Genomic DNA, 26,795 nt, shown 5'->3' on the forward strand with positions numbered 1-26,795 from the left:
GTCCACTCTGCTCATGACAGCCACTAGATGGCGCTTCAAAAGTTTTTTGCCACTTGCATGCACTTCAGTCCTCACTATGAAAAGTGTGTAGGTGTGTGTGTGAGGAGTAGTTCGCTCTGATCACACTCAACCACAGCCACGGGGTTTGGTGTGAATTCTACGAAAGATGTAGAAGCTTATACAAGTATGACTTGCATCTGGTGAGATGGCTCATGCATGCACTTTTACATTTTTTCAGCACTTAACTGATATTTTTGGTGTCATGTGTTTCAAACCATAAATCAAAGATTCACCAATGAGCTGCACCACTCTAAAGGCTAAATTTAAATGTTCTTTCATTAGGCTATAAAAATGTGAACAGTTCCACTTTGAGCATCGAACCCACTGTCTTCACAATGGCTGAATAACCAAGATTGCATTTAGATGCTTATATGCAAACAGCAGTTTGTAAAAAGTCGAGGGAGACACTGAAACTTACAGCATACATAAAGGTGACTCTGTAGTATTATGGACACTTCTCTGAGCCACAGGGTTTTTTTGTTCCCTTCATTGCACTGTCAGAGAGTGTTATGGTGGTCCTTTTCATTTTGGCATTGCTCACTGAAATAAGGTCACTTGTGGTAAGAAGCACCTCTTGGGGTCTTTTCAGCCCACTGCTATCAGGCAATTCAGTGCTTCCTTCCAGTGTACTTCTTAAGTTCATTTTGAAATATCATTTGAAATATCTGCTCAATATACATTTACTTATTGATTAATTGATTGATTGATGGATTGGCTTTATTATTTGTCCTGTGAGTCATATCCTTGTTTTTTATGTTTTTCCTGCTTTATGCATCTGAGTTATGGGATTATTATGGATTTATTTAATCTAATTCAATTTAAGATCTCAGGATGCGTTCCTGGGTCCACACCCTCCCTGAAGGTCAGAAAGTAACAATTACAGAAATGACTAATTGGACTTCTGACTGTAGTTCCATTTGAACTGAGCTGAGTTACACATGTCCTTCACATAATCTTAACTTCTGCAGCAGGCTGAACTTCATTCCATTTCCTTTTAATGATTAAGTTGTCATCTTGTTCTCCCCTTGGGATCCTGGGTCCACACTTGAGCAAAGTACAGAAAGTAGTTTTTATAGCCAGTTGAGCCAAAGGAGAATTCCCTTGACTGAAATGACCAAGCTGACTTATTCTGACTGTGAATGTGTCTCATCTTCTTAGTGAACTCGTTGGTTTTGAGCCTTGCTACATTTGTACATTATTTCCATATCAGAGTGGGTTTTCTCTGAGTACCTTGATGTCCTTCCACATCACAAAGATGTGTCTAAAATTAATTAGCAAATCTAAATTAGCATTGTGTGGCAGAGTGGGCCCTGTGATGTGCTGGTGTCCCATAGTCCAATGCAGAAAGGAGACACTACAGCCTAATAATAACAAATGGATAAATTTGTGAATATATTTTTTAAACTAGTGTATATTGAAAATCACAATGGTATATACTTTACCTTTGGAGAATTACTTTATGGTTTAAATTTTTATTTGTAATTTGTGTTTTGATGACTTTTCAGCAAACTGAGTAAGTTTGATTTGTTTTCAGAATGGTTTAGTCACTACAAAGAGCTTAGAAAGCAAACAGACAAGCAGACGATTACAAGTTGTATTTTTTGTCCTTTTCTTTTGCATACAGGTTGTATATACTTCAGTGTGTCAATATGGGTCCCAATTATTATTGTTACAATTGTGTGTTTTGTATTTTAGAGCATTCCAAGAGTTTTTAGTAAATTCCAAATCAAAGAGGCCCGCAAAAGCTGCAACCAGAACAAAAACCGCTATGTGGATATTCTGCCTTGTAAGTAATTGATACGCTTCACATGAACTACGGAGCAGCATCATGAATGTATGCCAAAATATCACCCAATGAATTTCCTTCACAGATGATCACAATCGAGTGCAATTGTCCCCAATAAACGGAGAAGTAGGATCTGATTACATCAATGCCAGTTTTATAGATGTACGTATGAGACCTTTCATTTTTAGTGCCTTATTAAAACTTGTGAATAAAGATCAGAATGGTGTAACACAGTCTTTGAAAAATAATAAGGTGTATTCTTATTCAGGTCTTTGCCTACATGAAGAAAAGCACTATGAACTGCTTGTGAAAAAAAAATTAAAAATCTCTTTAGCAAATTGTCTATAAAATTAACCTTTAAGCCTTTGCTTTTCATGAATACTTATCTTAAAGACAGTGGTTATAAACATGTGTTTAAGTTAATATATTAAAAATAACCCCAAAGCTTGTACACTAATAATGTAATATTTTATATTAAATATATAAAAAAGCTTGTACACTAACAATATATTTTTTATTAGTGCAATATAAATTAACACCATTTTTTTCTGAATGCTGCTTGAACGTCCTTGCTGTTTAAAGTGCCTTTTTTTCTTTGCTGTTACATTAAGAACAATTACAGGTATGTTTCTGCCCATAGCTTTTACCAAGGTTTTTTGCATTTCCTGTAAGTGTAAAATACTGCACATAATCCCACCCTTCTCTGTGCTATAATGCTTGTGGACACTAGGGGGTGCTGCAGCATTCATTTGGGAGCTATTTTATATAATTTGGACTTCAACGTTTTTGCCTTGCCTCATATATTAATGGAATATATACAAAGAGAAATCTTTCTCAACAGTGATGACATTTGATTGCTGCATTTAATTAATCAGCTCTTATTTTTACAGGGTTTCAAAGAACCAAGAAAGTACATTGCTGCCCAAGGTACTGTAAATTTTCCAGAATAGTGCCATTTTACTCCAAACAGATTGTCATTAATGAAATTTAGTCTGGATTATTTCAAGTAGAGGGTGGATTGGCAATAGCTATTACACCTAGACAGTTATTTATATTTCAAAGAGAAGGTTGATGTTCTAAAAAAAAAGCAGTTAAACAGTTTTAATTTCTTATAATGCCATTAATAAGGTGTAATTAAGCAAAAAATACAATGGTAAATATCAAAATTGATCATCCACCTATTTCAGAAGCCACTTAATCCAATTCAGGGCCATATCATAGGGATACGTTGATGAGTAAAAAAGAAACTTCAAAACCTGCAAAGGTAATTAAATGTAAAAGAAACACAGACATGAAATGAAGTGGGGTGCAAGTGTTGGTATTGGCCTGGCAAATGGCTGCCACTCAAACTATGATTACTGTTTCCTCCCTGTAAAGTAAGGAGGAATTAAATCTAAACTTAAGACTCAAAATCTATGAATATCAGGAAGGTGATATGCATACAGATACTAAAGAATTTATTTCATATTTTTGACATTTTTTGTTAGAAAAATTAAATTATAACAGCAGTTTAAACTGCAAAAGGAAAAATCCAACTGTCAGCATGAGTGCAATTGAGCAACCACTCCAGATAGGATAGCAAGTCAATTCAGGGCATATTCATACAAGGGCATTTTAGATATATCTGTCAAAATAACTTTCATGGCTTTAGTTTATTGAGGGAAGCTGGAAGCATTTGGCAAACATTCATGTGAACACTGGGAGAAAGTGAAAAATCCCCATATATATCAAGAATGGACAGTATGGCATCATGGCTAAGGCACTGGACTTCCAACTTCTTGATTTCAGGTCCTGTCCTTTCCTCTGACCAACTGTGAGCTCAAAAGCCACTCTCTTAACTTGCCTGTGCTCCAGCTCATAAAAAAATATATCAGTAAGTAGTTGTCATGTATCCTGAAAGATTAAGATCATTAGCCAAATATAACACAATAATCAAATTAACCGGGCTGGACCTTTGGAAGTCTGAAGTTGTACCATAAGCCACTCTTGAAAAGGATCCAGTGTTCTCAGTGCTTATTCATTCTCCTCCAGAGCCATCAAAGTGACAATTCAATTAATCAGTCTTTCTTTTATATTAGTGCAATTAACAACATGCACCACGTCAAGGCTCTTTAAAGGCTCAGAAGAAAGCAATACATTTCAAATAAAAACTGAACAATACATAAATGACAAAGACATAGCAACATTAAGACTGTTGTTGTTCTAAATTGAAAACATTTTAAAAAGGGAGAAGACCATCTATTTTTTATGTTCTACATCATTTATTTCCATCAGGTCCCAAGGATGAAACTGTTGATGATTTTTGGAGAATGATTTGGGAGCAGCAGTCCTCTATTATCGTAATGGTGACCCGCTGTGAAGAGCAGAACAGGGTAATTAGCCTTTTCAGACACTATCATTTCAATTTTGTAATTAAAAGTGAATGTGAAGTGAAGACTAAAGCTGACAAGTTGTTAGAGAAATGTAATAAATACATGGGAATGGTTAGTTACACTGTAGTTGGGCAAGTAATTACTGGAAGAAAACATGCATAGCCTAGCTTCCTTCTTTGTTATGTCTTTAAGTAGATAAACATTTCTTATTGCAATGCAGCACGATAGTTTTCTGGTACATTTAGTATATATGAAAATGACACTAAAATTGGAGGGGTGGTAGAAACTGAGGAGACAACAAAAAACAATTTAAAAAGAACTGGATAATCTTAAAACTGGGTGAACACTTGGGAATAAATATGGATGACACTGACCTAGAAGAAATAATCCCTAAAAAAAATAGGGGTCCAGATTGACATTTTCATTGTTTAAGCAATACACAGAAGCAAATAAAATGTTTGGTTATATTGTAAAAACTGATTATTATAAATATGAAGTATTCCGTGCTTGTGATTGCTGCGCAGAGTGGAGGCAGAACCTGTGGGGTTCGTCAGGGTTGTGTTCTTGCTCCTACTCCGTTCAATGTTTGCATTGACTGGGTGTTGAGCAGAGTTGTGGGTCCAGCAGCCGTATGGCATCTGTTGTTGAAGAAAGATTCACTGATCTTGACTTTGCCAAAGAAGCTATGATCTTCGCAGAGTCAATGTAGGGTCTCAAAAGACTGAGTGAGGAGTCTGAGTGTGAGTGTCCTGGATAAAAACCAAGCTCCAGGCCTTAAATGACCTCTTGGGCACAGCCATCAGCAGTGTGTCTGTCTGTGTAGAGAATGTCAACTGTGCCAAGAGGTTTACTTACCTCACCAGCGACATTCATGTCTCTGGTGACTCTTCCAATGTAGTTAAATTAGGAGAGCATGGGTGGGGGATGTATGGCGCTCCCAATATCTTTGTAAAAGGACGAAGGTCCAAGTCTTAGAGTCCCTGTGCTTCCTGTCTTGCTATATGGCTGAGAGAGATGGATGCTATCCAATGACCTGAGACTAAGACTGGTCTCCTTCGGTACTGTGTCTCTTCAGAGAATCCTTGGATACTGCTGGTTTAACTTTGTGTCAAATGAGCGTTTGCTCACGAAGTCCCAAATGAGACACATTACCTGCATTGTGAGGGAGCATCAATTACGGGACTATGGACATGTGGCATGATAACCCAAGGGTGATCCAACTTGCAGAATCCTCATTGTTGAGAACCCGAGTGACTGGACCAGGCCAAGGGGGCACCCACATAACTCCTGACTGCCTCATATAGGTGGTCATTCCTGATCTTTTTTGTCATGTGGTGGGTGCAGAACCAGTGTATGCTCCCCAACCTCACCTGACCTGATTTCATGCTTAGACCATTTAACACACTTCTGAGATCAGGTCTGGAGTTCTGTGTGCACTTCTGATCACCCCTTAAATTGCCCTTGTGACTTTATTGAGGCAAAGTAATTGCTCTCCTCTTTGTCACATTTAGTTTTATGTTTTCAGTCTTGCCTAGCAATTGTCAAAATGAACATTGTCCCTTCTTTTAATTTTATCAGTGCCATGATTACACAGCTAACAAAGTATGTTGTCATAGATTTAGAATCACCTTTCTTAAACAGTGACATTTATGTAGTGTAATTACTCAGTGAAGTCCAAGCACTTACAGGTATTTGATTTTTTGATCATTTTCCCCAAGTCTTCTAAAATCTCATAGGCTTTAGTAAAATCAAAACACCTTGTAGAAACTGTGGGGAAGTGCATTTAATAATAGAAACCAGAAAGCACCTCTACACTCAAAGTGTTGAGCTAATCAAGAAAAAAACACTGAGTCATGCAGCTGAAGTGGAAACTTCAGTAACTTCAAAATGCCTAAGTGATATATTGGGAACACTTAACTCTTAGCAAAACAGACAAGCGTAATGAACAAAATGCATTCCTGTAGTTTGTCAGACTTTGCATGTTTCCTATGTTTGCTATGTCCGTTTCTTATGTTTCTCACTGAAAGTCTGCCTTGGGAATCTGTTTGTGTTCCTGGTGATGCTTACAAAGACAATAAAAACGCCCCTAAGAGAAAACATGATGAACTCATTTAATATTTTAGGTTACAGTGTAATTCATGGTTTGTACAGTGTTAGTTACGAAAGGAACTATATCAAATAATGAAGAATGTTTATATGTTGCATTGTTCTTTTTCATTTTCTAGAACAAATGTGCTGAGTACTGGCCATCCATGGAAAGAGAAGCTGAAATTTTTGGTGATTTTGCTGTGAAAATCACTGATGAAAACATATGTCCTGATTATATTATCCGGAAGCTGACTGTGACAAATGTAAGCTGCTTCTGAGTTCCTTTAAAATAACAATTTCATTAAGACTATTTTATAATTGTTAGATACTGATTTTGTCTTTACAGTCTTGCTTAGCAATTATCAAAAAGAATATTGTCCCGTATTTGGGTGTCATAGTCATAACTGTGGTTAGTCCTGGTATCTGACAGCTCCACAGTCATTATTTTGAATCTCAGTCTAGTTGCTAACTATATGAAATTTGCAAGTATTCCTCATGCCTGTGTGTGGGCTTTCCTAGGGGTTTTCGTCTGTATCCCAAAGAAGTGATTGACACACACACTAATTATATCTGAGTGTGAGTGTGTATAGTGCAACAAAATGGAAACCCATCCAGTGCTGGTTGCTGAATTGCACCTGATGCTACCAAACTGGCCTCCAGCTCTGTGTGACTATAAAACTGACAGGCACAGTGATAAACAGATGGAAGGAAGTCAAGGGTTAATAAGCATTTGTTTTCTTCATTTAATAATAAACACTTAGTAACATACTTCTATTTGATATACATTGATAGAAAAAGGAGAAAAATTCAGAGAGAGCTGTGACCCACATTCAGTTTACCAGCTGGCCAGATCATGGTGTGCCTGGAGATCCCCACCTTCTTCTGAAGTTACGCCGGAGAGTTAACACTTTTACCAATATCTTCAGTGGTCCCATAGTAGTGCACTGCAGGTAGGAGAATTTTTTTCTTTTTAGTCAGATTTGTAAGGATTTAGAAATTCCTATGTGCGTTTTCAATGCTTAATTCGGTTTTAAATGTAATGGCCATAGTTTGAACTCTGCTGAACCATATTTGAAAATCGTATTCAAGAAAATGGATTTGAAGAAATATATTTTATGTGTGTATGTTTTTCACTTGAAATAATATATAATGAATGATAAGGGGTGCTCTTTAGTCATACCATAATCTAAAATGATTACTTAGATGGCTGTAGTAATATTAACTCTTAAAATGTGTTTATTTGCTGACCTAATGCTGTACCCTACAGGCCTTTTTGACCCCTTTCTAGATTCCCTGGTCAGTCAGTTTTTCAACCCAAACCTATCATATATTGATTGACCATCTTAACTTGCATGTTTTCAAAAAGATGACATTTAGGATGGTTTTATGGGTTGTGAACAAAGAAACCATCTTAAATGAAGAGTAAAATCCACTAAAGTATATGCTGGGTCAAAAATGACCCAAAGGACATGGCAGTATTCACAATGTGTAGGAATTGTACAAAATATTAAATGTGTAATCTTTTTAAAGGCACTTAACCAGATGTCTCCACATTTCTGAGCTAAAAAGATTACTTTCAGGACATTTTTATAGGTGGTGAACAAGCAAACTAACATATACTGTCTGATGAGTAAAATCCAGTAAAGTCAATAGTGGGTCAAAACTGACACGGCAGTGTTCAGAATGTGTAAAAGCTGTAGAAAATGTGACATTTAGAAACTTTTTTGCTTTGTGTAAAGTTAAGGCATTTTCATTAAAACCTTCACATTTCTGTGCTGAAAGTCAACATTTTGGGTGGTTTTTATTATTATTACACGATTTTATCCAACTTGCCCTCTCTGTTTGTCTGAGTCAAATTTTGCAATCAATTTTTTGCCCACTTTTACCAAACTATTTCCTTCAAACTTTGCATGGATGCTGATCTCTGGTAACAATGCAATATATATATATCTATTATAAAAAAAGATCTTGATTTTCTCTGAGACACTTTAACGTCCTGCGAGACAAGGCAGTGAGACAAAAGAACAGCTGCTGCACAGGCTTTTAAATGATCGACACGCAGCGCAACAAGCAGAACATGCAGCTATTGCAGCTCATCTTCTGACTTCAATTTCACCGGTGGCCTGACCAGTCAAGGACAACATCGTGGGTCAGAAACTCTGTAACTTCTCCTACTGAGTCTCAGCATAATCTTGAAGGGCTAGGCTTCCTTTAAGTAGCCTGGTTATTATAATACAAGAGAGGAAGCTGATCATACTGTGACATATTTCCCTGTATGCCACATATAACTCTGGGGATCATCATTTAGTAGGTTAAAAGGTCTCCATAGTCTTATACCTATCTTTGCTTCTTTAGCTACCTCTGAAATACTTACTTTTCGAGCAACCTTGCAAACACGTCCTATTTCTTGATAGTGTTTATAAATATATATATATATATATATATATATATATATATATATATATATATATATATATATATATATATATATAAATATTATAATAAAAAAATCTTGGGAAGAGACACTTCCAAGTTCTACGAGACAGAGACCATAGTTTTTCAGAGAGATAATTTAAAGTCCTGCGAGACAGGAGACTTAACCATGCCCACAGTCCACTCACCTCTCATTTGTATGAATGTTATTGTCACAAACAGTTCCTGTGCTCTCAGTTCTTATAAGGTGCAAGCGGAGTGGAAATAAAAGACAAAGAGTAGAAGACAAAGTAAAACATCGTAAAGAAGTCCGAAAACGTTGGCTCGGTACACATGCAGAGCAGGTTAGAGATTATGAAGGTACTAAAATTCAAAAGTCTTAGAAAAATTATAGTAAAGATCACATTAGCTCTAACGAACGGAAATTATTACTCGGTGAGATAGCGGAACAGCGAAAAGAGATTGAATATATGGACATATTCGGACCTTATTTTTATTCTATGTTAATTAGTGTTCCTTAATTCTATTTTCTTATTTATTTTGTCTTTTTTCTCTTTCTTCATCATGTAAATCACTTTGAGCTACATCATTTGTATGAAAATGTGCTATATAAATAAATATTGTTGTTGTTGACATAGGTCATATGTCAGAAGTATGTAGATATTGTTTGGCTTTAAAGTTCGGAGACTTGTAGATCATCTAATTTGTGTTGCCATCAGGGAAGAGTAGTGTTTCTTCCCAATGAAGAAGCGTATCCGCGAGAAAAAAAAACTTGTTATTTGGTGAAAGTGAAATCCACAAATACTTGTGGTGTAGCGGGTCCACAGCTCAAGTCAAACAGGCCACTTTTTAAATAAATAATCGCCACACTCGCGGCTTAGAGTTGGGGCATGGTATGTGTGGCCGAGCGGTTCCCGCGTGAGACATGATGCGGATGGTCCTCACTTAAGTGAGGAGTCGTCCACATCCGTAAATGGTGCCGGGAGCTGCTAATTGCCAGCTCTGATCCATGTCCCAGTAATAAATAGAAGTACGAGGCGGCTAGGAAGGGAGAAGAAAAGAGGAAACAGAGGGGAGAAGAGACAAGAAAAGTACCTGAACGGAGGTTAACCCTTTGCAGTCGTATTTAATTTTCAACGTCACGCTACATTAGTCGTAATTAATTATTGAAAAAACGCCAATAATTACAGCAGTTATTTTTTTCAAGCACGTAGGAATAACACAGGCCACTTTTCTCGACCAGGCGACTGTGCAAATCAGTCAGAAACTTGCAGGGCCACCAGCGGTGGCCTGACGACCTATAGCGCACTTTTTACTAAGGCCAGTTTTCTGGCCTAACGACCGCAAAGGGTTAAGGGTGAGGAAGGTGGCAGGAAGCAGGATGGAGAAAGCCGGTAAGAGCGAGTGAGCACAGTCTCGCGGATGTAAGCAGGCAGCTGGGAGAGACGAGCCCTAGCAGGTGTATGGCCAACACCTGGGGCCGATGATTGTGGTCATACCTACTGAGCATTTGTTGGGAGCAGGAGTGACTGGGAGAAGGTTGGCTCACCGCAGCGAAGGCAGCGCAAGTCAGGGACTTGGGAAGTGGAAGCCCCAGCGTGAGCGTCCTGGTCACTGGGGTGCCCAAGTCTCGGTCTAGTGAGAGCTGAACGGAGCCAGGGACCGAAAAGCTTCTAGACCAGTCAATTGAAGAAGTTCAGCTGCAGGTAGGGTGGCTCCCCTGATGCATAACCTGGATGGGAGAAGCAGGGGAGTCACCAGTAGAAGAATGCACTGGGTTTTTGTTAAAAAGGACAGCTTCCAACCATTGTTTTAACCTTGTGTTTTAAAAGGATTTATTTATTGGATTTTTAACCTCCACACTTTTCACCAGCTTTTATTGGATTATTTATTTGACTAACTGCACTATTTATTTGAGCACTTTTGATTTTGCTGATTTTAATAAAAGCACTTTGCACCTTTTGCACCATCTGCTTGCTTCATTGTTGTGCCTCACTGCCTAGCTCATCGGTGACATTACCGACGGTATCGGGTTCAGAGCTCCCAGAAGCCAGATGGGAGCATGGAGTGGAACCCGCATTGTCACAACACTACAGGCAAAATATTCGTATCTACAATAATCTGTTCGCGTTCACATCATTCAATGCTCAAAACGTAGATTTACACGATTCAGGACCATACGCTATGAGAATCTGTGGTCCCACAAACAATTAAAGCTAAGACAAGTTTAATTTCAAAGAAATCACACATCAGTCAGGTTTATATTTATGATTACGGAGAAGCAATGCAACATAGAATTGAAACAATCGGACGTATTAGAAATTCTACAGCCAATAATGGATACAAATCTGTATGTCCAAAAGCATTGCACTTTAGACGAAATTTATCTGAATAACACAGACAAAGAAGTTTTCTTGGATTTCTATATGAATCCAAAAGATCATGGTCGCATTTATAATAAACCAACATGTGACGAATTGTCAGCGATAATAGTTTCGAAAGACAGAGTTATCAAAGACAGAGTTGATATCCGTGTTTAACAGAAAGCACAGCAGGATTCGTCGCAAGCGGCAGATCCGGGAAATGAGTAGTGTGTAGGGCCTAGCAGAGCCCCCTAGTATATATATATATATATATATATATATATATATATATATATCTAAAACAGTACAACACATATCCCTATGTTTGCCCTACCAGTCCAGCTAAATCATCTACTGTAACTCCATTAAAAGAAGGTATCAGAAAAAGTAAAAAATAGATGAAAAATGGCAGAAATATTGAGTTGCTAAATTTTATCAGTTCACCTGAGAAATAAAAGCTTAAAGATGCTCAAGAATAGGACCATCCTTCTAGACTCAGTGTGTCAAGCCACTGGGCATCTCTAACTCTGAGAACAACGTGATTGAATTTGACTCCTGCCTGAGTGAGGAAGCACCTTTTGCCGTGCAGTACCTTTCAGAGTTTTGCTGGGTTGCCGTGTGTTTTCTTCTATACTGAAACTTGAAGCTCCTCCTGCCTTTCCTGCTCCTCTGTTAAGTTTAAAGTGAAGTTTAAAGTGTAAAGTAAACAGAAGTTACATTCAAAGTATTTGAAGTCAATGTTGCTGACTCATCTAATTCTCAGTCCCCATCGTTGTATCACAAAATGCTCACATTCTTCTGTGTCGGATTTTTCCCTATGTCCAGAGATCTTATTAAGCTTATTGTAGTAACTGTTTTTTATCCAGTTGATACTTCTGTGATTACAAGTGTAGTGTGACTTGTCTTCTCAGTATCTGGTCCACTGTATTTACCAGTGTGGTCCACAGGCTGAGAAGGTCAATCACTTATGCCATATATACATATTGTATACAGTAATCCCTCCTCCATTGCGGGGGTTGCGTTCCAGAGCCACCCGCGAAATAAGAAAATCCGCGAAGTAGAAACCATATGTTCATGTGGTTATTTTTATATATTTTAAGCCCTTATAAACTCTCCCACACTATTATAAACATTTCACGCACAATTATACAGCATAAACCCTTTGTATTCTCTTAGATATTAGGTAAGATTCGTTGAAATTATGTATGTAAACACAGTTTACATACAGTAAAACCTAAATATTATTTTAAAGATATCGAGCGTCTCCGATATCACATATGTTACAGCCATTACGACAGACAGGCCACCATCAATAAATACGTACAATGCAAGAAAAATTGTATACAATAAAATGTGTGTACAGTGACACTAAACTATGTACATGTAATAAGTACTGTACGTAAATAATTAATTATGGTTACTCACCAACAATGACACGACGACTTGTCCGATAACGATGAGTTTAATTTTACTGCACAACAAAGGATAGCGTTACAGCTCTTCTAAAGGAGCCTCTTCAGGCGACTGTTTAGCACCACCGTTGTTCTTCTTCCAGACTACTGCCTTACAACATCCACTTGCAACTCGTTTTGCGCCCTGGTTAAAAGACACTGCGGCCGTAGATCTTATATGATTTTTCTCCTTTTTAAATAAAAAGAATCGTGGACTCATTTATGCTGTAATGGTGTCCTGCAGCAGTGTAGCTGTTTCCTTCCTTCAACATATTCAAAACTTTTACCTTTTCTGCAATCATTTGCATCTTCTGTTGGCGCTTGTGCACGTTAATTCTGAATGAGTGAGATTAGTACTTCCTGGTTAATGCAGCACTCCGTCGCTGAGCCAATCAGCAGCACACAGGAACTTAACCGCATGATCTGATTGGGTAGCTTCTCAGCCATCCACCAATAGCGTCCCCTGTTTCAATTCAAATGCGTCCCTTGTTTCAATTCAAATGGGCAAATCAACTGAGGAAGCACACGTACTGTAGACCGCAGACATCCGCGAAGCAGTGAAAAATCCGCGATATATATTCACATATGCTTACATTTAAAATCCGCAATGGAGTGAAGCCGCGAAAGACGAAGCGCGATATAGCGAGGGATCACTGTAATATGAAAAGGTGGAACCTGTGAGTGTCCCCTCATGTCAAAATAAGCACATTACAATTTATCAAGTGTATCATTTTCTTGTTGACTTGATGAGACTGCTATAATGTGCTTTGTGTTTGTCTAGAAGACAGGAGAGTACAAAAATGAGATATTAGCATTTAGCTAACCAAAACAGGTTTGATGGTCTGAATGGTCTCCTCTCCTTTCTCAAACTTCTTATGTTCTCCTTATGCTCATATAATGCCAACTCCATGATTTACATTACAGCATGTCTTTCCTAGTAAATTGAATTATAGGAATGGGAGTGCATTTAGGTGCTGAATAATAAAATGTGTGCAGTAAAGGTGTTGACTTCAACTTTTACCAATACCAGAGTCTTGTAACGAAAGGACTTTTGAATATTTTACCCATAATTTTTCATCTTTGTTGATGTTTTGGAACATTCTGAACATAATTTTCTGAAAAAAAAAATCATGTCTGTCATGTATGCTATTTTCAGTTGTATTCAAATAAAACATGTGAAACAAATACAGGTACATGATCACTCTAACATAAAAATAATGGAAAAATATATCCATTATGCAAAATATATAATTAATTATTTTGTCTTTGTCTACCATTAAAAATATTTAATGAGTGTGCTTATTTCAAATGATACCAATATTATTGGTAAGATGCTACTGCATAGGCATCTTGTCCACTCCACTTGGACTTGTTTTAATAAAGAGAACAAAATCTTCCATTGGTTTAAATAAAATTTACTGAAATCACTGAATTCACAAAGCTGAGTACTGTTTTCAATGAACATGTGCTTCTGATGGAGCGGCCATAGTTGACTTGTTTGTTTATCTTTGCAGTGCTGGCGTTGGCAGAACAGGCACCTACATTGGAATTGATGCCATGATGGAGGGCCTTGAGGCAGAAGGACGTGTCGATGTTTATGGCTATGTGGTCAAACTTCGTCGTCAGCGTTGTCTCATGGTTCAAGTTGAGGTAGGTTAAATTTTTTTGTAGCATTTGTAACCTGCCTGTCCCTTGAATATTATGTTATGTATTATCTTGTAAATAGATAGACAGGGGAAATTTGGCTCTTCCTAGAAGCTCATTAGATAGATAGATAGATAGATAGATAGATAGATAGATAGATAGATAGATAGATAGATAGATAGATAGATAGATAGATAGATAGATAGATAGATAGATAGATAGATAGATAGATAGATAGATAGATAGATAGATAGATAGATAGATAGGTAAAAAAAATTAATTATATACATACACACACACTGTGATCTGAACACACACCAGAATGACTAAAAAAAGAAAGAACACTTCTGACTTGACTGTCACAATCTAAGCAAGGCCTTATGCAGGCATGTTGCTGTTGGTATAAATGAGCCCCTGTAATGTTTCTTTACGCACTTCTGCTGAATGATTCGTTGGCTGAAAGTCCTCAGTGTTGCTCTAAGAGAGAGAGGATGTGCATCATTGATGTGCAGCATTGTCCATACTGTAATGGCACTCAGTTTTGTTTTAATTCTCTCCTCCACTACTGCCTCCAGGGGGTCCAGAGTGCATCCCAAAACTGGACCTGTCCTTTTAATCAGTTTGTTGATCGGTGGTCCTCTCTTGAAGTGATGTTACTAGTGCAGGATCACAGTGTAGAAAATCACACTTGCCATCACAGAGTTGTAGAAGATGTGCTGTAAAGCTAATTTATCAGGATATTAAGTATGAACTATTTTGAAAACCTCCTATTTTAACAGTCTTATTTGAATGAATTTGTATTTCTCATTAGTTTTTAGTTACTTTCTTGTGAAGAAGTTGTGAGTTCCTGTGGTTGGATATTTCAAAACAGAGTTACCATGAAATGTACAGAGCAGATAGATATTCTTACTTGCAGATCGGACTAACATGTAACACATTGCCACTATCTAGAATTATAGACCCTAACTTAAAACATCTGGATTTTTTCTTTTCTAAATGGTGATTTACAAAGAAAACTGATAATTCAAAGTTAACACAGTTTATTTGCAATCAAGAATAAACACCAGCAACACTATTCCAATATTTGTGGCAATAAAAGATTCTCCTTAATCATTTGAGTTTACTTCAATACCATTTTTATATTTCCCTCTTCATTTTTGCTATTTCAGATTTCAGGAAGGAATTTCAAAATGTAAAGAAGATTTGCACTTAACAAACTGATAATTTGTAAAAATGAATTCAAATTCTGTACTTTTAGCATCTTTTTCAGGTAAATTCAAGATCACATCTTTCCACAATTGAATGTTTTATCATCATCATTTTACTATTTATTTTTTAGGCCCAGTACATCTTAATTCACCAGGCACTCATTGAGCACAACCAGTTTGGAGAAACTGAACTTCCTCTGTCAGAACTTCATTCTTCACTGAGCAACCTAAGCAGGAGGGAGCCTTCAACAGAGCCTTCCCTGCTCGAAATTGAATTTCAGGTCTGTCCTCCTTATATCAAACCTATAAATGAGCTTTACTAATTGTTTGGTAGATTTCTGTCAATGTAGTTTTGTTTATTTATGGATACCCCAAAATAAATGTGTACACTTCCATTCATTATCATTAGATGTGTTTTGCTTATATATAGTGAAATGCTGCTGGCACAGAAGTTACACCACAGTCTGATTCACCACTAGTCGGCTTGAGTGTCCTCTTATATTCTTGTATATTATATTGTAGAAAATATTTGAATTTTCTAGGCCTTTAATGACTGGACAAGTTAATTTCTATTCATCCAAGCTGTTCACTTGTCCATGGGAAAAGACACCAGGAATGCTTGGGAGCCTTGACATTGAAAAAAAATAATCCAAAAAGTAAAGGATTCTGTGTTCTTATTAGATTGTATAGTTTGTAATATTTGTAATTTGCATATTATCTGTTATTCAGTGTTCTTACCCTGCACATAGTAAGGATAGCTCTCAACAAAAATAAATTCAACTGAAGCTGAGCTGGATTTTTAGGAGGCCATTCACATTCTGCCCCAAATGTCAATGTCAATGTCAGTTTATTCATAGAGCACATCTAAAACAACATCAGTAATGCTGTATCCAAAGTGCTTAACATTAAAACATACAATGAACATAAATAAAATAAATAGACATAAAGTACAGTATTGACTCCAGCAGACCCCCATGACCCTATGTTAGGATATAGCGGGTTGGATAATAGATGGATGGATGGATAAAGTACAGTAAAATAAAACACAGCCAGTGGTGAGTTAAAGAAAAAGAAATAAGATGACCAAGAGTAGGGAAACCATCGGTGTCAGTGAAGGTCAAACTTTCTCACCCCAACCAAAAAACGAACAGCAGCATTCTGAACGAGCTGCAACCTGCATATCAGGGATCTGCTGATCCCAGAATACAACGAGTTACAGTAATCAAGCCGAGAAAAGATAAAAGCATGAGTCGCTTTCTCAAGATCCCTAGGAGATAAATTAGGTTTGACCTTAGCTAAAAGACAGAGCTGGAAAAAGCAACTGTTGACTACAGAGTTGGTCTGTTTCTCAAAAGAGAGGTTACTGTCAAAAACGACACCAAGATTATGGACTGGAGGTTTGCAAAAGTCAGTGAAAGAGCCGAGAAGTTCAAGAACAATTTGAGCAAATATCTAATGATCTTCATAGATCAGAAGCTGCAATGTACTGTCTTCTTTTATTTACAGTCAAACTAGCCTGATATTTAAAGACACTTATGGTCACGGCATGTAAACAAATCATATATTTTGGGTGGTAGTCACGTAACATCAGCTTGTCATGTTATTCCAAATGTTGTCGATTTGGATATAATAACTTTGAAATATTTTATTTTCAAAAAGCCATCTAGGGGCAAACAAACAATGTGTTATTTACATATAAGTTGCCTTTTTAAATATGTACATATTTTTTCTTTATAGAGACTTCCAAAGTACAAAAATTGGAGGTCACAAAATAGCGGCAATCATGAAGACAATGCGCCTAAAAACCGTGACTCTAGCGTGATTCCATGTGAGTATATCTCCTTGTCATTTGATAACATTTTAAGGGTACTTATGAATAAGAAGTTCAAAGAGCTTGCCATAAGGGTATCTTATAGTGACTTATTTGAAGCTGTCTTTTTGCTAACTGAATAACAGATGCACTGTCGGGCGACCCTATTTTTAAGTGTGCTGACACAAGTGCTTTGTGTGTCTTATTACGGTCAAACAGGGCATTTCTTAAAGTCTTCTTCCATAGCAAGTGGCTAATTGCTGCACCATAGGTCGCTGTTATTCTGATGTGTCATTGGTGCTTTGTAAGTCTCATTAAGACCAAACAAATTGTCTGGTAAGTTCTTACCACATAGCAGTAACTGACTAATAGAGGCACTATTCAAAGTCCCAGTTCTAAAGTGTTGGCATTGGTGCTTTGCAAATCTTAAGACCAAACAAAGTGTTCATCAAAGTTCTATTACACAGCACTAATTGATTAATAGATGCACCTAGGTAGCCTCTATTCTAATGTTTTACAATGTGAAGCCCAGGGACGAGTACAGCCGCCCTAACCCCGACACAGACAGGCTGGACACAAGTTTCACCACACAGCTTCTCTCTGCTCCCCACAGCAACACAATAGCCCATTAAAACACAGTCCCTTCTCTCAACCAGTCCTTCTGCCTCCAATCCTCCTCAGAAGTGGCAGAAGTGCTGCCAAATAGGGCCCTAAAAATGTCCAGACGCCCCCTGGCGGTGGCCACAGGCTCTAGCAGGGTTGAGCTTCCATGCTCATAACCGCTGGAAGCCAGGGGGGCTGCCCTCTGTCAGTTTGGAGGAGAAATGGTCTTGAAAATACTCTCTCCCCCGCTCCTTCAATGGTTGGGGTGTCTCAGCTGGGTAAGGACCCCGGCTGTCCGCCACCACCACTTTATGTAAAATACTTTCAATTTGATCTGACAGATTGCTTGAACATTATAAAGACTGACACTTATATTTCTAAAAAATACACAGATAATTCTGTTTTAAATATTTGACAATGTTAAACACATAATTCTTAGACATTTACTACTTGTTATGGGTTTTGAGAGATGGAGAGTTCAATTTTGATAACAGTTTTTGTATTCAGCAATTATTTCCATTTGTTGAAACTATTTTGTGCTGCTTTTGATGCTATCTTGTTTTGTAAACGGGTGCTACGTGATCTTAGAATTAACCTTTTACATTGTTAATGTGAGAGTTTAAAAGGACACCAGTACTGTATATTTTTCATCCGAGATTGCGGATAACTCAACCTTTGCTTGCAATCCTTTTAACAAAGAAATATTTCTGGTTATTGATTATCAAGCCCTGAGTGTTTGACTACAATTTCTTTGATATTTAAGTTACAACCCCAGCTTTGTTTTAACTGTGTCTGTTCTTTTGGTTATTTTCTGCTTTACTCTGTTTTCCATTTCAAAACAACACAAAAGTGTCTAGCAGTGGTAGACTTTAGGGGGTGCTGGAGAGCTGACTGTGAACCCAAACCATAACACAGAAGTTCTAAGTAACAAAAGAAATTGGATTATTGAGACATGATTGAATAATTACAGCAAAATGTATACACAAAAGAGTAAAAACAACAAAGACTATAACCCCAGGACATAAGTAAACAATGAGGACCCTAACTGCCCCTTTGTGTTGCTGGCCCACACCCCCATTCTCCTTTTTCACCACTGACCCCCCCCCCCCCTCCACTCACCAGCTGATCCCTTGTCTGCCACCACTTCCTAATTTCAAGCTCAAAGGCTAAGCATCTAGAAGAGTATTTTAAGTCTGGGACCATAATCGTTTCCCAATAACTCCTGGTAAACACTTTGAAGTTATCCAGTGAGCACTCAAAATCATGTGTCAGCCTATCTCAGGGGTGGGCAGTGTCCGTCCTGGAGGGCTGCAGTGGCTGCACATTTTCTTTCCAACCTAATTGCTTAATTAGAAACCAATCTTTGCCAATCTCAGATCTTATTTCATTTTATGGCTTGTTACTCTGCAATGTTAGGTTCTTATATCGTAGATTTTTTCCTTTCCAAGGATTTCATCCAAATGATTTGAAACCTAAAATGGATCATTTTTGTCTGTCTCATTTTTCTCTTAAGTGTTTTATTAAACCAAATAGGGCCTCATGAATCCACACAGGTGTAAATGGAAACAAGTTAGATGGAGAACTACTGGCTCCTTTGTCATTTGCAACTTATTGCTAATAAGGAGCCATTAAAACCAGTGAATGCAACTGTTTAAGACTGAAATTCGCAATTAAGTGTGGGAAACCTTAACATGTGAGACCACTAAAATGAAGCATCAAAATGTCACTTGAGCAATAAGCACTTTATCAGCAGTAACTGACTTCTCATTATGAAACTGGGTTGGAACAAAAACTTTTAGCCACTCCGGCCCTTCAGGACCGACACTGCCCTCCTCTGACCTATCTGAATAGGACTCCCCCTAGTGGTAGTAGATGTTCTTGTCTGTTGCTCTCCTCACAAAGTTGTACTGGGGAGCATCAGACTGGTTGTCTTCTCAGTATTCCTGCAAGGCTGCAGAATATTGCCCTGCAGTGACTTGAGGACCCAAAACAGAACGAGTAAAAGTTTTTCTATTTATTTCTGGGTCTAGGACAGCCAAGGACTGCATTAGTAGAGCCCCATGATGGTGATAAATTGGGTTGCTACCTCCCACTACTCCACACAACATTATACTCCTGGTAAAATAGGTTAAGGCACTGGTCCTGCTTTGAATAGTTTTGTTTTTTACATTTTCTGGTATTTCTGCAGGTGACACTTTTTATCCAAATTATTAACATTGTTTTACTCTTGGAGGTTAGCTGGCACACTCACAGGAAACCTGAGATGTCACCTTGTGCCCAAGCCAGTGGGCCACACTTAGCATGACTGCTGATAACATTCAAATGTTTTCTTGACAGTTACTTGCAATTTAATTCATATTCTTTCTTCAAAATGTCTAAAAAATGTGTATACTTGCATATTGGATAATGTTATATGAGAGAAGTACTGTAAATGGAATATGAGACAAGAAAAGTAAATCTTTTGCCAAATGAAAAGATGTCTGTTAAATGTGGCGTATGCTTAATAATTCTTAGCTTATATTGTCTTGACTGTTTCACGTTTTGTTTTCAGATGACTTTAATAGAGTGCACATTAAGATCAATGAGGATAGCAGCCAAGAGAGTGAACAAGAGGAAGACTCTGATGATTCCTCTGATGAAGAGAGTGATGATGATTCTGATACCAAATATATCAATGCTTCATTCATAGATGTATGTAGTCTTTCTTTTAACAAGTTATTTCAACTTCCATTAGAGGCTCTGTAATAAGTTGCAATGTGGAAACCAACTGTGAAAAACGCAGTCTGCTTAAACAAATATCACACAAACAATTGGATGAATTCTTGTCGATAGTGAACAAATCATTTAAATATTTACGTCATTTTCCATACTGCAATTGTAAAATCAATCATTGACAAAACTCACAAGCGCAGAGAAATGGATAGAGTGGCAATGTAGATGATGGATGGGACAGCCAGAAATGACAAAGGGGTCAAGATTAAAAAAATGCCTAAACATTTGCTTTGTTACATTAACCCATTGCACAAATATACCAGGACATTGCCCAGTACTTTAGCTAGTTCTATAAACATGATGAATTATGGGAGCCACTACACAGAATACATTTTCATTATTATTTAAGGAAGACAGCTTATTTGAGGAGCAGCAAATCAGCACTCCAGTGACCCAAGTTAGATTCCTGGCCGTGTCCACTGTTTGTGTGAAGTCGGCACGTGATGAGCTTTGCTTGGGTTTTGCTGTCAGGTATCCCGAAGACGTGCAGAGCAAGTTAATTGGTAAAACCAAATTAAACCAAAATGTGCAAGCGTGTCTTGTGATGGACTAGCATCCCATTCTAAGATGGGTCCTGTTTGCATCTATAGCTACCTGGTTAGTCTTTGGTTTTTTGCAACCCTGTAATGAAGAAAGTTATGGATAGATGCATATTTGTAGTCTAGCAGTTTAATATTCATTTTTCAAAGTACTAATAGCCTTTTATGCTATAGACATTCTGGCTGTCTGTATCTATACGTAGTAGAGTAAGTGGATTATAAGGGAAGGACATAAAAGGTGTGCAAAATGCATAAATTCTTATGAATGCAAAGAGCAGGATGTAAATATTTAATAACGTGATATATCCTGGAATTATCTTCCCAACATGTGATACAAATCACACAGACATATAATGATGAAAATATGTAAATGTTTAAAAACCACTCTTTTCTGTTCATTCTTAACAAATGGACTAAAACACGCAACACAGTTTTACATTAGAAGAAAAAAAAAAACACTGCTCTCCAATTCCATTTGCAATTATGTATTCTTTAAGTACAGTAATCATGAAAAATGTGATCTCAATTTAAATTCATGAAAATGCTTGTGAATTTTCAAACTTTTCACTTATTGTTATTTCAGGGTTACTGGAGCAAGCGAAGCCTCATTGCAACTCAGGGACCCCTTCCTGAAACCACTGAAGATTTCTGGCTGATGGTCTTCCAGCGCAAAACAAAAATCATTGTGATGCTTTCTGAATTCAAAGAGGGAGAAAAGGTTAAAAAATGACACAAATTATTATGCTTAAGCTTACCTGCCATAGTGGCCATTCAACACACAGAGCATTAATGTTGCTGTACACTGCCCTCTAGTGGCACATCTAACGATTCCCTTTCCATATTTTCTTTTCTAAATAACAAATGACTGTTTTTGGCAAAATATTTATTTTCCATGTATGTATGTATGTATTCTACTGGTACTCACTTGAAAAACAAACTCATATTAAGTTAATAAATTTTAAATTTTTGTTAGCATAAGCATGCATTTAAATACAGGATAAAAAAATTATTGCAGCTGTTATAAAAACATCAGATTAAACTAACTTGTAATTGATGCTTCTGTCATTTGTAGGAATTCTGCTCCAAATACTGGAATGATGAAATGACGACGTATGGGAGTATGCAAGTAAAAGAAACAGGATGCAATACATTCCCTGGCTTCACAGTCCGTGCAATTGAAGTTAGACATTCAAAGGTAATGGATTGTGCTCTTTAAACTGAATCTGAATCTGCAGTTAATAGTGATAAGAACAAAAGATAGGAAATGTATGTGCAATTTATTGTTATATGTTACACATCACTGTTGAGCATTTATGTAAAGATACATTAGTAAATAAAATGTCTACCTGGGTGGAAGGACACACATTGGAAGAGAATGCATTTTTAAGCCCTGATAGAATTCAGCACAGGACACACAGTATGCCTACACATGAGTATTTAATTTAATCAGAGCACAAGAACAGTTGATGTTGAAGCTTTTCTTTTGTAGAGAACATAAGCCAATACTGTCAAAAACATAACACAAATAATAATATATAATATATAGTAATGATCTTTATTGGCCCATGCAACCTTCTAGATCATCAGAAATCACAAACACAGCTCAGCATGATCTGCCTGAAACTTGTAAATTAAATATTGAAAGCAAATCCTTCTTATATAGATACTGCATATTCAAGACTTTATAAAGATATTTATTTAGTCATCAATTTACAGTCCCCAAATGTTCAATAAAAACAGTCCATTAAACCAAATCCGCACCTTCAGATTATATAGACATCCACAATAAGGTTGGATGCCCCACATTCTGACGCCTTACCAGACCCTCAGTATCTTCTTCGGAGTCATACATTAAGAACTGTTTGAATATGTACATATAAACAGTATTACCACTACATAAAACCAGTGCGTAGCTTACATCCATACAGTACTGTTGCATGTTGCAACCACCTCAATATATGAAGGTGAATTGTTGATATTCTGTTACCTGCTGGTGCTATTTATTTTTTTTAAAAATCCAGTTCATTAACCACATTGCGGCCAGTGTCCTCATGTTATAAGTTAAACTTGCCTCACGATGGAGGATTTACTTATTGGAATCTGACATTTTTCAACCCTGAATATTTTAATTTTTCCACCATATGTCCCGTTATGAAATATTTAGCTACTGGATATTTAATAATCCCCATTATATTATTATTTTTATGCTCATTAATTTATGAGTGTAATTTACCATTTATTTTCTCTAAATACTGTTTGTGCAAAGGCACATATACGACCCCTTTGGAACTGCATTTCCAACGTGCTGTGAATACAAAAGGCACAAAAGAGTTGAAGCAAAAATAAGTAACAACAACTAGTGCTGTCTGGTAACATCTTTTCAAATGTGAGTCCAAGTTTTGACTGCCATGTTAGGTGGTGGCGTCCTATTTAAGGTGGTCTCGTAGGAAGGAGCAGGTTTAAGGTCACCAGAACAGGAAGTGACATTTAGGAGTTCCTCACACCATCTCTTTTCTAATCTGAGGGCAAGGAGAAAGAAGAGGCAGTAAGTAACAGTGCCATCCCTCGACTCGGGGTGGAATTACCACAATAAGAAGCCCTGAAGTTGTCTCCTATTCTTGTGTGTGTGTGAGAATGTTAACAAAACTGTGAATTAGGAGCACTGTTGTTCCTTTCAAAAACATTGTTGCAGCTTCTTCACCTTAAACAGGGAACATGTTCTACTTTCTCTATTATCATGTAAGCCCCCAAAGTACCTGTATTTATATAAGTAATATTATGTTTTACAGTGAAATCCTTAATATTCTTATTGTGCGTAAACCCAAATCTCAGTACATTTTGGAAAAAGCTGAAGTTCATGCCTGTGTTTTCTTCTGATATATTTAATTACATTTGAACATGAAGAATATGTTAAAATACATACAAGTTTATTTTGTTCACATTTTTGGTTTTGTGTTTTTAAACAACTCTCAAGATAGGAATACAATGCTCTTTTATATTCTTGTTTTATATCTGATTTTTTAGATCCCATTTAAATAAAAGTCATTTGCAACCCTTGTGTATAATGTGTATATGTGTGTGTGTGTGTGTGTGTGGGTGTGTGTATTATACGGACCTTATTCAAACAGATGTGCTGAATATGCATAAATTGTGATACAGGTAGATTACTCATCATGCTTATATCTTCATCTGCTTGATTGCATATCTTTAAAAGGTTCAATCGATAACAAGCTAAGAGTGGTAGACCAGATTTTCAAAGCTAACAGATTCTACTGCTTCTGATTCCTGGGAAATATGCAATTGTTTCCAGATATCTTGTTACATACAATTTTTAAGCAATACTCGCATCACCTCTTATTCAAATGAGAAATAGCAAACACATTTTTTAATTTTTTTTATTTATTAAATAATATTTGAACCAACAGTCATGTGTTTAGAGATGTGTGCACCCTTATCAGTTTTTTTTACCACCTATTCTTGTACTGAATAGGCTGGCGTCCTTCAACATCTGCACTAAGATGCTGCAGATGTTCTATCAGACGGTTGTGGCGAGCGCCCTCTTCTACACGGTGGTGTGCTGGGGAGGCAGCATAAAGAAGAGGGATGCCTCACGCCTGGACAAACTGGTGAGGAAGGCAGGCTCAATTGTAGGCACGGAGGTGGACAGTTTGACATCCGTGGCAGAGCGATGGGTGCTGAGCAGGCTCCTGTTAATCATGGAGAATCCACTGCATTCACTGAACAGTATCATCTCCAGACAGAGGAGCAGCTTCAGTGACAGACTCGTTCCACCCCCACACTATGCAACCCTTCAATTCCACCCGGGGGAAAACGTTAACACTACGTTAACCTGCCTCACACTCTCCCATTTACATTTTTTAACTTGCACTGCATTTTTATCACTCTTTAATTAATATTGTTTTTATCAGTATGCTGCTGCTGGAGTATGTGAATTTCCCCTTGGGTATTAATAAAGTATCTATCTATCTATCTATCTATCTATCTATCTATCTATCTATCTATCTATCTATCTATCTATCTATCTATCTATCTATCTATCTATCTATCTATCTATCTTTATCATTTGCCAATTTGAGATCTATAAATCATTAGGTTACATGTCAATGAATATTTTTGTGTTTTTGCAGTTTTATGCTTTATTTTAGCTTGACTGTGCTTGTAAAGGCATATAGCATGCTGAGCATATTACAACAAATTGTAACTGAAGTCAGACTATTGTTATTATTGTTCATACATTAAATATTCATAGATTGTTAGCATTCCTGATGTTATAGGTGCTATATAACTAGAATGTATTATTATTATTGAATACAAATTGCTGGTATTATTATTATAAATTAATTATGTTGTCATAGATCATCAGTATGACTGTTATTGTTATTAAATATTTTTTTTTTTGGTGACACTAAATTGGCCCTGTGTGAATGTGAGTGATTGCATTAGCGGGTCCAGTGTTGGACTGTCACCCTCTTCAGGTCTGTTTCCTGCTTTGCACCCAGTGTGGCCAGGGTAGACTACACCCCCCCCTTGACCCAGGACTGGTTTGAGAATGTTGTGCTAATAATTGATTTTCATGTTGTCTAAATAATAATCATATAATATTTTATTTTGTGAATTTTTAAGGGTTATGACACTTTTTTGGCATCTTTTCATTGCAGAGGAAAGAAAGTCGAGTAATTTCTCAGTATCATTTTCACAAATGGACTGGTCAGAATCTTCCAGAGAAGCCAGAGGAGTTGGTTGACATGATAAGAAAAATGAAAGAGACCATGCCAAAGAGCTGTGTTAATGAGAATTCCAAGCAGAGCAGCAGTGGGCCAGTAGTAATCCACTGCAAGTAAGTAGACATGATGCTTTTGAAACTCCACTGTTAGATGTTTTTATTTACAATGTACATAAAGTCAAGATTTAAACTCTGAAATCAATAATGATTCAAAAGTTTATCAAATCCATTCCACTACCAAATCATTTTGTTTTCATCATGTAATTGTTAACACATCTTTCCAAAAAAACAGAAGACTTGAAATAAATCACTTTATTTCCAAAGGTTCTTCATAAGCAGGGCTTCAGACTGGTGCTGAGTATCCCACTGAAGCTTCCCAGTGCTTGCCTTTGCCTCAAAGTTTCAAAGTCTACAAAGTCCATTTTCTCCCAGAGTTCTTCTGCATTTTGTCTTTTTTTGACTTCCTCCCATAGTGTAAAAACAGTGGGTGGTTTGGCTGGTGTCTCTATGTCCAGTCTGGCCCTCTTTGTGTGCTTTGCTAAGCCTTGATCTGACTGAATGTCTGCTGTACACCCCGCCTCCCTTTGCTCACATCAGGTAAAGAGAACAAGAGGCTCCATTTATTTTTACACCTACAGTATTTCTATGTTAAGAAATTACTACAGACCTACAAGTCTAGACTACTACTGTACATATAAGCATCCATCAACAAAATATTATGATGAATTTAAGTTAATTTATTTTTCTCTTTTCCTCTTCTTCTTAGTGATGGCGCAAGCAGGACAGGTGTGTTTTGTGCCCTGTGGAATGTACTAGACTGTGCCAATACGGAAAAAGTGATTGATATTTTCCAGACTGCAAAAGCTTTGCGAAAAGAAAGGCCTGGAATGCTGATGTCCTTTGTAAGTAGCATCTTGTTTGT

General features: G+C 37.1%; 1 protein-coding gene across 6 annotated transcripts in view; it reads left to right on the forward strand.

Moving 5' to 3' along the window:
* ptprc (protein tyrosine phosphatase receptor type C) overlaps positions 1–26,795 on the forward strand; it is a 162,806-nt gene that overhangs the window by 129,592 nt on the left and 6,419 nt on the right. For all 6 annotated transcript variants that reach the window (XM_051932885.1, XM_051932886.1, XM_051932887.1 and 3 more), the window contains 14 exons: positions 1,756–1,846; positions 1,932–2,008; positions 2,737–2,773; positions 4,121–4,218; positions 6,444–6,569; positions 7,099–7,256; positions 14,068–14,203; positions 15,537–15,686; positions 17,143–17,233; positions 20,370–20,509; positions 21,713–21,847; positions 22,202–22,324; positions 25,809–25,987; positions 26,640–26,775. In XM_051932885.1, coding sequence (XP_051788845.1) covers positions 1,756–1,846; positions 1,932–2,008; positions 2,737–2,773; positions 4,121–4,218; positions 6,444–6,569; positions 7,099–7,256; positions 14,068–14,203; positions 15,537–15,686; positions 17,143–17,233; positions 20,370–20,509; positions 21,713–21,847; positions 22,202–22,324; positions 25,809–25,987; positions 26,640–26,775 — 1,677 coding nt within the window. The remainder of the gene's footprint in view (positions 1–1,755; positions 1,847–1,931; positions 2,009–2,736; positions 2,774–4,120; positions 4,219–6,443; positions 6,570–7,098; positions 7,257–14,067; positions 14,204–15,536; positions 15,687–17,142; positions 17,234–20,369; positions 20,510–21,712; positions 21,848–22,201; positions 22,325–25,808; positions 25,988–26,639; positions 26,776–26,795) is intronic.

Source organism: Erpetoichthys calabaricus, chromosome 10, assembly GCF_900747795.2.
Source record: "Erpetoichthys calabaricus chromosome 10, fErpCal1.3, whole genome shotgun sequence".
Lineage (NCBI taxonomy): Eukaryota > Metazoa > Chordata > Cladistia > Polypteriformes > Polypteridae > Erpetoichthys > Erpetoichthys calabaricus.